The 11630-nt window shown below is 30.0% G+C and overlaps 1 protein-coding gene and 1 pseudogene across 1 annotated transcript; one reads left to right on the forward strand and one right to left on the reverse strand.

Annotated features, from left to right (window-relative positions):
* Nucleotides 1–3775: 3775 nt before the first annotated feature.
* LOC114421237 (40S ribosomal protein S16-like) lies at nucleotides 3776–4478 on the reverse strand. The gene has a single exon (XM_028387082.1). The coding sequence runs from the start codon at nucleotides 4394–4396 to the stop codon at nucleotides 3929–3931; it is 468 nt and encodes a 155-aa protein (XP_028242883.1). The 5' UTR covers nucleotides 4397–4478; the 3' UTR covers nucleotides 3776–3928.
* A 5720-nt stretch (nucleotides 4479–10198) lies between these two features.
* On the forward strand, nucleotides 10199–11391 carry LOC114421239 (annotated as a pseudogene).
* Nucleotides 11392–11630: the final 239 nt, after the last annotated feature.

Consider the following 11630-nt stretch of genomic DNA (forward strand, 5'->3'; position numbering starts at 1 on the left):
GATTTAAAATTTACAAATTCTTATATTATTACAATTTTAATATCTTTTTTATTTTAAATATATATATTTATATACATGTTTTTATATTTGTGCATGTGTGTGTGCTTGTATATATTTAAAAAAATATAAATTAAAAAAAATAAGTATATTATTATACTAAAATAAATATTTTTAAAACATATATTTATACTAAAATAAATAATTTTGAATTCTTATATTTATACTAAAATTATATTATAACAACTTAACTTATATATAATTAAATTCATTCAAATAATTTAAATGCTAGGTATTCCTAAGGGTGGATTATTATCTAACATGGCCCCTTAATATGCAAGTAGAGGAAAAATTGAATATTTTTACCCTCAAACACAAATACCCATTAAATTAACTTTTTTAATCAGTAATAAATTCGAGTGCAAATCCAAATCAAAAGATGGATCAAACAAAAATTGATGATTCACGGATAATTTTTGTCATTGATAACTATAATCATCCATTTTGTTTTTATACATACATATTTAATCATTTATCGCATTATGCCTACAATTTTTGAAACAACACCAACAAAGGAGATCAATTTTAAAATTACAGTAGAAGATGTTGTATAAAACATTTTTCTTTGAAGTATGATGTAAGAAATGGAAAATGAGAGAAATTGTTACAGGAGAAGAACACACTTTGTCACACTTGTGAAACTAAAAATAAAAACATTAGAAAATAATACAAAAAAAGTGCAAATTGAAAGACATAAAACAAAAGAAAAACCATAAAAGTTAGACAGTGAAAAGAAGAAAGAAAGCAAAGCATTTAAAGGTATTGATAAATAATACATTTGAAATTTAAAATGGAAACTAATTCAATTTAAATAATTAATAAATGATCAAAAGAAAAATATGAACAATTTTAATTACATATAAATGATTTGAAATAATTAGAATTAAACATTTAATTGTTGGATTACTTATAATTAACTAAAAAAAGACAAATTCAGTAATACTAATAATTTTTTCATTAATTAATTATAATACATTTTCAAATAAATACATTCAAAACTTTTTATCAAAAAATTAATTATTAAAAATTAATATATGAAAATATATTTAAATTTTTCTTATTGTAAATTTAATCACTACAAAATTAATATCTAAAAATATACTAAAACCACATTACTTTTTAACATTTTAGAATAAATTGAATTTAAAAACATATTTTTTAATATAGTATAACTCATAAAAAAAGACTTGAAGTATAAAAAAACACAATTATAAAGCTTGAGTTATAAAAAATATTGCATATTTCATATCGTTTAATTGAATTATTTTTTTAATAATCAATAAATATATCAATATTTAAATGTAATTTATAATCAAATCATATTATTATGAGTCACCAAATGATGAGTCTAATCTGACACATGTCATCCCAACATATTTTTATATACTCAAATTTAGTATCATAATAAATAGATTATTTTATAATTTTAAAATATATATTAAAAATCACAATAATATAAACTATAGAATTAACCCGAGTTATAGCATTAATAATTCGAGCCAAACCAACACGTGCATTACCTCCGCAGCAGCAGCATGACTCGACAGTGTGGGAGAAAAACAACCACCGAGCTTTATGAAATTTAGTGTGGACGCTACATTCCAGGAAGAAAAAGAATTCGGTTTCGCTGCCTGTATCCGGGACTCTAAAGGGTATTTCATCTCAGCTATATCTTCATGTTTCCAAGGATTTCCAACACCTCAAGAAGCAGAATCCTATGCTGTCCTATCTGCAACAAATTGGATCTCAGACCTTGAACTCACCAATATAATCATTGAAACATTATAAGTCCTGATGCCATCCACTCAAAGCATTTTCATTGAGCTAAAAAATTATCTGATCTTCATAGCTGTAGTATTCAGTTTCTGAGTAGGCAAATCAATCAAGTAGCTCATAGCTTGACTAGAGCATTTAAATCTTTTGTGCACAAATTTTTTATTTTAGTCCTACTTGTATTGAACACTTTCTTATTTTTCCATGATATAATATAAGCTTGTTTCCCTAATTTTTTTTTGGACCTTTTTCTTAAATGCCCGTGACACACCATAAATAATTTCATATTAAAATTGTCAAAACAAAGTAAACTCAACATCTTGGTTTTCTTTTGTGTGTATAAAGGATATCTCAACTAATGATCAGAGAATAATCTCTTCAATGCATACGATTAATAAAGTGCGTTTTACTGCTACTTTCTATTTCTTTTTTCATACACGGACCAAAAATCAAACTGCAATTAACATACATAAAAAGGTCCAACTATCTATTAATTGCGTCAAAGTATGTTGGTATTCTAAGTTTTTATTTTATTGCATTTAACTCACGCCACACTAGTAAAATCACTGGGGTCTAGTGATGAAATTTATCGTAATTTGCATGAAATCATCAAACCTGAGTGCGATCATTATATATATATATATATAAACCCACCCATAGTAGTTTGTTAGATCGTCAGCCGGATAATTTTTACTACCTATTTTTTATGACTGACGTTTTTTATTCTGTTTTTTATTATCTCAAAACGATTTATTTATTAAGTGAAAGACGTTAAGAATTTTGAGTGAAAATATTGAGAAGATCACATCACACAACAATTATTAGTAATTTTTGAAGTCAAGATCAAGTCAAATGTTAGAATTTGTTATATAGTCCATACTAGCAGATAAACAAATATGCCCTACCAGTCTATAAATAAAGTGGTCATTTTTTTCTTGGTTGAAACACATTTGCACAAAATTGTTGTAACACCTAGTCGCCGAATATCAGTTTTCTAGCATTTATATTCTTCAATTTGTCCTTTTACATTTCTTGCAATTTATTACCGCATTTATTCTCTTGTGTATTTTATTTTTATTTCAGTTTTTTTTTCACATTTGAAGATTTATTTACAAATATATATATATATATATATATATATATATGAATGTAAAGACTATACAAAATTATAATATCGATTATTTTTGGAATTCGATTGACAATCAATTTAATGCTTTGTGTTCGAGTATGCATTTTTAAAAATCAGACCTACGTGCCAGAAAGTTGAAAGCAGAACGTTGTTGATTTATCGACAAGAAATGCATTAGTTGATTTAAAATGAAACGGACCAACATCCGAGGAAGCTTAACAATCTTCACAATAAAAAATGCATTAGTTGATACAAACCATAATTCCCTCGTACAACCTATAATAGATTCATAAATCATTAAGCCAACGAACGTTCACAATAAAACTAATTTTAAACCCAAAATAAATTCTTTAATGAAACCAAATATTTAACATGATTCTAGATGATGGAACATCAAAAGAAACAGAGACGAGGGTGAGTGTGAGGGAGATCTGTCTTTGAACACAAATATGCCAAAAGGAGAGAAGGTTGATACACTATAAATACCTACCCTCCTACTGTGCTCTGTTTGGGGCTGATGATACTTGGTGCATTAGTGTGATTAGAAATATAGGCATTTGGGAAGCTGGGGTTTCAATGGAGGTGATAGCAAGGTAAAGACCAAATAGCAAAAAATTGTAATCAGATTGAATCGAATTAACCTAACCCTGACCACTGCAACAAATATTGTCCTAATATGTTGCATCCACGACCATGGTTCTGAGCAGCGTCACAATAATCAAAGCACCAGATTGCTTCATTGTATAGAAGCACGAAGTGCTTCACCGCAATAGAAGCACTAAACCAAACACATTAAACTAATTCCAATAACAAAAATTAAGACAAAAGCAGAAGCAATCAAACTTAACTAAAGCATAATTATATAGCTGTATGCAAAATCCGATTGAACTTAACTCAGCGCAAAACAAATAAGACAGGGAGAAAGTACTTTAACAAGTTATGAAGAATAACATGAAAAAAGGGGGGAAATCAACGGTAGGACTTCTGGAACCTGGCGCGAGCACCGCGACCGCCGAACTTCTTGGGCTCGCAGCGGCGGGGATCGGCGACGAGGAGGGTGCGGTCGTACCTGACGAGGATGTCCTTGATCTCCTTCTTGGACTGCTCGTCTACGTACTTCTGGTAGTAAGCAACGAGGGCCTTGGCTATGCTCTGCCTGATGGCGTAGATCTGGGAGGTGTGACCGCCGCCCTTGACTCTGATGCGCATGTCCACGCCGGCGAAGCGGTGGCGGCCGAGGAGGAGGATTGGCTCGAAGGCCTTGAAACGGAGGATCTCCGGCTCCACCAGCTCGATCGGGCAGCCATTGATCTTGATGAGGCCTCGACCACGCTTGCAGTAGGTCACTGCCACCGCTGTCTTCTTCCGCCCGAAGCACTGCACTTGCTCGATTACTGCTGCTCCTGTTGCTGCTGCTGCCGCCGCCGGCTGCGCCATTTTCGCCACTCACCAATTAGGGTTTTGTTTCTCTCTCTCTCTGTCTCTAACTGCCGATGGATGCCTGCCTATCTCTAATTCTCTCGTCTCAAGCTATATATATTTCACCCACCAATTAGGGTTTTTCATATTGCTGAAATTCCCAAATCGCCCACTCCTAATTACGCCACGCCATGTCAATATAATAACTAATAAATAATAAATAAATAAAATAATTTAATTTTCTCTCTGATGGAAATAATAATTTTATGATTAATTTTTATAAAAATTATCATCTATAACTATATATTATATAAAATATAGTCATTCGTGATGTCTGTCAGCACACGTGACACCCAATGGTTTAACTAGATCTCATACAAAATCATAAAACAAAATTAAAAAAAAAAAAATCAAAATATATATCAAATCAAAATTTTAATTAAGGCTATCAAAAAAACTTCAATTACGATTATCATATAATTTTCATTCATTCTTTAATTCTCCAAATTTTATCATACACATCTCTTTGTATCATACATTTAATTATCGTAAACATTTATTTATATCAAAATAAAAGATCATGGATGGCAGTAGTATTCCTCTAAATTTCAACTATGCTGCTTATTTCTTTTACCATTTGCATATCTTTTTTTAAAACATTTAACATTATAAATTTTATTTTTCTTACCTGGGAATGTCAGTTTCAAAAGTTATGGAATGATTGAAAAAACGAGTAACTAAAAAATTGATATTTTTTCATGTACCACGTTACAAATTTTATCATTGCACATTCATCGTCTACAACTTATATTCAATTGGATGGGATTCAACTATAGTGACAGACAGAACCCAACTCTGGAATTTGGTTAAAAAGAACTCGTGACTCAAAAATGCAAAGGTAACATAATTTTTCTCTCTATTTCAAATTATTTATGTTTCTCTAACATGATTCTAACTATTTTTTTAATTGCTAGCAAAATCAATGATACAATTTCGAGTGACCACCATCGTAATAGATTATGCCTTTTTTAGGTTGTAATTAGTTATTATATTTATTTTTCATTGTATTATAGGTTTCAACAGTTAATCTAACTTATCGTTCTATGATTTTTTTAGGAGTTCTTCTATTGGAGACAAAATATAGACGATGAGTTTAATAAAGAATTAAAAAGTAATCCAAAAAGGTATACAAATTTTCTGCATAGATCGCATGAATAATATTGTTGAATAATTTTGTTTGTCATTAATTACAAATTCTATTATTTTTATTTTTTTCAGGGAAATTACAAATCGCCCTAAAATGCAATTGTTGTTCGGTCTCCCAATGAATGAAGAATTTTATATTATTAATCCTTTGGAAATTTGTAACCATATTATTTTTCTCATATTTTAATGTATTGATAAATAAGTTTTTAGCTTATTACCCGAGCACTACACGATTTTTCTAGTAATATTGTAACATTGTATTTTTATTAATTAAAATATGTGTATTCATGATCAATTTCTTTTCATTTTTGTTATAATCAAATTACTGAAAATTGACAATGGGACTGTGTGTTTAAAATAATTTATTTTAAAACATGTAACGTGAATAAATTAATTTGAAGGGGAATTGAGTTGACATATCAATCGTGATATCAATTTTGGATCAATAAGTAATATATAAATCATGTTACTTACCTTATTGATTAGTAAACAATTATTCAGTCAACTATCAAATTGTAAATAAATTTAACATTTATTATTTATCTTATTTATTTCTAATTTATATGTAAATTGAAGAAAGAGTATAAATCAAAAATTGAATTAGATTTCTCCTGAATTTATTTAAAACTTAGTGTTAAAAGAATATTTCCCAACAATAAATTGATTAATTTCAACTTTTCATTATTTTATACATTGAAATGTAAATTGGTCAGTCCGCTACCCAATTAATTTGATTAGATTTATTACTTACCTAAACCATTTTTAATTGATACGTAATATTTTAGAAATGATATAAATAAAAAATTGAATTGGATTTGAACAAATTTTATTTAAACCTTAATGCTTAAAGGATATTGTCCCACAACTGATTAATGTCATGTTTCCATTATTACATATATTGAAACGTAATTAACTGTTCAACCACTTATTCAATATGTTTGGTGGCATTTATTGTTTATCTTATTTATTTTAATTGATATGTAATATTCTAAGAAATGATATAAATAGAAAAATAACTGAACTTGAACATATTTTATTTAAACCTCAATGTTAAAAGGATATTTCCTTATTAAATTTAATATTTTGATGTTTTTCTTATTGCGAATGACATGATTCATTTTAGGAAATAGAGAAAGGATATAAACCTTAATATTAAAAGGTTATTCCCTTATTAAATTAATTAATTTCAAAGTTTCCTTTATTACGAATGACATGCCTCAACTCTAGGTAATATTTGTAGAAAGGATATAAATCAGAGATTTAAATGCATTGAGATAATTTTTATTTAAACCTTGATTTTTAAAATAATTTAGACGTATATGTACACTTATTATATCAATTACATAATTCACTTTCTCCTTTTAAATTTTAACAAACAAAAAATTCGTATACAGAAAACCCAAAATACTTCAAGGAGAAAAGCATTTTGTGTCCTACCTCGGATGTTGTATCAGAAGTAAACAACTACATGATGAGTAGGATTGCAGGAGAGAAAATAACATTTTTGTGTTTTGATTCAGTTTGTGTTAAGAAGAAAATACAAAATATGAGTTAGAAACTTTTTCATAAAGATATTAAATGAAATTAATTGTTTTGAACTTCCTCCTCATAAGCTTGATTTAAAGGTTGAAGTACATGTAATGCTATTGAGAAATATTGACCAATCAAATGGATTGTACAATGGTACAAGATTACAAGTAAGGAGGACGGTAAAAACATGTTATTCAATATCAAATTCTTACTGGAAAAAAAGTTGATGACATTGTTTTCATACCACAGATGAGGATGCGTATGATTATGATTCCTTGCAACCAAATGCTACCAATAAAGTTCCAGCAAAGACAATTTCTTATGTTGTCTCATTTGCAATGACAATAAATAAATTTCAAGACTACAACACTTTCTTCATTTTGACTATATATTCCAAGACCTGTGTTTACCCATGGAGAATCTTCTTCAACATATGTAGATGTGATAAAAAAAAATGTCAAGATTTATGATAAAATTGGAAAGAATTTGATCAAACATTACTTAATTTTGTAATTTAGTTTGGCAAATCTCCTGCAACATATAAGTTATGTATTTTCTTTAAAATAATAATAACAATAATAATAATAATAATAATAATAATAATAATAATAATAAAGACACATAAATTAAAAGAAACATTTAAATTGAGGCGGATCCAATGAAGGCTAGTAGGAATGACAATTGGGTGAATCTGAGTCTCCCCATCCCCATCCCACAAAAGGCATGAGTTTAGATATAAAGGATGAGTTTGAGATTTAAATATTGATCTCCATCCCCATTGGATTTGGATATACTTGTGAGTAACACGTTACACTATCTTTTATAATTTAATTTATTTATATATTTTAAAATAAATTATATGTCAAGTTATTAGTTATATTTTAATTTAAACAAAATATATAATAATAAATAAAAAAAAAATAAGATAAAGAATTGAAAATTAAATTAAATTATATTTTTAGTTAAATGTATAGTTTAAGTTTTCTATTTAACTATTTAGCTAATTAAATTATTTTTAAGAAATTATAAAAATAAAATCTTTGATATATATATAATTATGTATGTATATGTTGTTAAAAAAATATAATAACGGTGGATGCGAGTATGGATATAGGTATAGTTTGTTAAAAAATTTACATAATATCCATGTTCATATCCACATTTGATCAAAATGAATATTCCTCAAGGTTGGAACATACTCACACATTTAGGGTTAGTTATCTTGACTTAGGGCAAGTAGGGGTCTTGCCTCCCATCCCTCCCTTCCCTTAGTATCCTATGTGTATATATAATATGAGATAAAAAAAATCAAAATAAAAATTAAAAAATATTAATAAAGGAAATTATATATGAAATATATGTTTTTAAGTTGATATTTGTTTAAATTTTTTATGGGAGTAGATCACATATCTAATTTTATCCATAAAATCAGTAATGAATATTTTTTAAACTTATTATTTATTAAATAACTATTGATTAGAACTTAAATATTTAAATGATTATGTAAAAAAAGAAAACACCCTCCCTTTAATTCAGTCGTGGATCCGTCCCTAACTTAAATAATATTAGTATAATACATAACTTTTGATTTCAAAGAGTAATTTTAAGTGTCAAATCTCTTTGTTTATAAGGTGATGATTTTTTGACATATACATGATTGTGTAAATTATAGACATTTTCAAGCTGTTTTCCAATAAGAACTATTCCTCTAAATTCAATAAATTTGCTCCAATATGTGAAACTTAAGTGTAGGTTTCTACAAAATTCTAAATATAGATTTCTTTTGTTTTTTAACCAATCACACATAAAATTATTCTACATGAAATCACACATTATAAATTTTCACAAAAAAAAACACATAATTCTAAATTTAGAAACTAATTATGTCTAACATATAAAATTTTATAGTAAAAGATATAATTTTTTGTCTTAAATAGTATTTTATATATTGGGCCAGCCCAACAAAAATAGTCTCGCTCCGCCAGTGTATTTAATAATAGATTTGACTTTTAAAAAGTAATAAAATAGATTAACTAACTCTCATTTACCAAAAAAAAAAAAAACAAGTAAACAAACATAACAAAAAAATAATTTTATTTGGAACCATGCTCAAATTAAGAAGCCATCACTTAGATTATTTACCCAAATTAATTGTCCTTTTTTGGGAATCTTTGGATGCTACAAGTGTTATTAGAGAAATAAAATGAGTAGTTCATTGATATGAAAATCAGGTTGAATGCAAAAATTGACAATTAACATTTGCCAGTACAATAGACTTAACCTATGCTTGAAATTTCAATCTTAACAATAGTAACATTAGGTAGTTGAATCCTCTGATAGAGAGGTCTGCAATTCAACATTCACGGACTTGAAAGAGTATGTCGCTCTTGTTGTGATGTTGTTGTCATCTTTAAACTCTGAATTCTCATAGCATTCATTTCACAGCCACACTGCCATTCCCATGTGTCCCCTGCTCTACTTAGAAGTTAGAACTTGGGGGAATGGTGTTTCTTATAACAAGAAAGAATGATTCTATAGTATGTCTATATTTTCCTACAATATGTTCAAATTCTATTATTATTGTTTCCTCTTCCTCTTCCATGACCATAATTGATCTCTATACCTTCACCTGCAGTAATTCATAGTAGGCATGGGATCCATCAAAAGGAATATGAATATTCATGAGGTTTAGTATACACGTACTATTTTTATAGTCTGACTAAAGCTAGAAGATGCCAAATAGCGAAAGCGAGAAATTAGGGAGCTGAAAATAAAATGTGAGGGTGACCTTAATTGTTACAAAACCAACTTTGTCTCCACTAGTAGTTCCCAACTAGGAATGTGTAGTCACTTGTTCAATACAGAAGTAGCACACTGTTGGGAAGGATCCTGGCTTTCTGTCTCTTTCAGGTTTACGTGTATAACTCCAGCTCCATCCGCCGTTTGTGGACAACTTCCTCGTACCAAAGATCAAACACACAGCCACCAACTACTTGTGTTCTTGGGACTCCATTTTTAAGGCTACAACAAATCATCTTTCACTCTTCCCTTCTCATCTCAATCTCATAGACGACAAAGAAAGAAAGCAAGAACATGTACATGAGCTATGCAAAGATTGCTTCAGCAAGTGGCTTCTCTGACATGAACCTTATCATCCTAAAAGCAACAGCCCCAGATGACTTGCCTCTGCATGAAAAATACATACAACACCTCTTCAAACTCTTGTCCATTTCGCCATCAGCTTCACTCTTCGATTTGGGACCTCGCGTTGCTGGCGTGTTGCACTCAAGTGTCTCATTCTTCTTCACCGTTTGCTTCGCTCTGTCCCCGGAAACAGCGCCCTCTGGACTGAGATCTTATGGACACGTTCCAAAGCCTTGATTTCTCTCAACCCTTGCCATTTCAAGGATGATTCCTCCTTCTCCTGTCCGGTTCCCTACACCAACTTTTTCATATCTACGCACGCCTTCTGGATGAAGCCCTTAACTGTGTTGCTTTGGAAGACCAAGAAGAAGAAGAAGCCAATATGGCTGAAATGGGTCGAGTGCTTGAAATGTTACCGCAACTGCAGAGCCTTATAGATAGGGTGATGGAGTGTTACCCTGTGGGAGTGGCAGCGCCAAGTTTCATTGTGCAGGGTGCCATGAAACTCATAATTCGTGACAGCTTCGTTTGCTACACAAAGTTCAGAAGAGAAATAGTGGCGGTTTTGGACAATCTACTTGAGATGCCGTACAGGAACTGCATAGCTGCTTTCAATATATACAAGAAAGCAGCAGCGCAAACAAATGAGCTTTATGAGTGGTGCAAGGCAAAGGGTTTGTGTGGTATGTACGAGTACCCTTTGTTGGACCCAATTCCATACATACAAATCAAGGCTTTGGAAAGTTTTCTGAGTGGCATGTGGCAGTTGACATAGTTCTTCTTCATCATCTTCCCTGCAATCTCCTTCAGAAGGACAAGTAGAGCTGAGAAGAGACGTTGTTCACATCAAAGGTGAAGAGGAGAAGCCTTTGATTGAACTAGAATTGTAAGAAGATAATGGGGATGTTAGTTGGGAGACACTGTTGGAAACCTCTATTAGTTTTATTAGTTTTAGTCATGCTTATCAGAGGGGCCTGTGCAGCCTGTTCTATCATCGGGAATTTGATATGGAACAACATAGCTTTGATGCAAACGAAGGGCACTATCACGAGAATGCAAATGACACATGGAGAATGGCAGTTTACAACCCCTTTTCTGAGCCGTATTAAATTTTCCTTCCATTTGTAAACATTCGATCCCCTAGTTTATAATGCACTTCATGTCCTGGATCCATGAGACCTAAATTACAGTTTCATTATCATTGAATTTCGTGTTTTTTTTTTTTTAACTTGTAAGTAACGAGGTCGTCTTAATGAGACTAAAAAATATTGCATTTGTTTATCTTGTTTGACAATTCCATATATTAACAAATACGAATAAGAATGCATAAAATATAGATAAACATCCCCAATTGAAGTTGTTCACAAAATAA

Source organism: Glycine soja, chromosome 8 (genome assembly GCF_004193775.1).
Source record: "Glycine soja cultivar W05 chromosome 8, ASM419377v2, whole genome shotgun sequence".
In the NCBI taxonomy this organism is placed as follows: domain Eukaryota; kingdom Viridiplantae; phylum Streptophyta; class Magnoliopsida; order Fabales; family Fabaceae; genus Glycine; species Glycine soja.

Bases quoted from the DNA above. Each gene is read 5' to 3' on its own strand.
- LOC114421237 (XM_028387082.1), bottom strand. From the start codon at position 4,396: ATGGCGCAGCCGGCGGCGGCAGCAGCAGCAACAGGAGCAGCAGTAATC.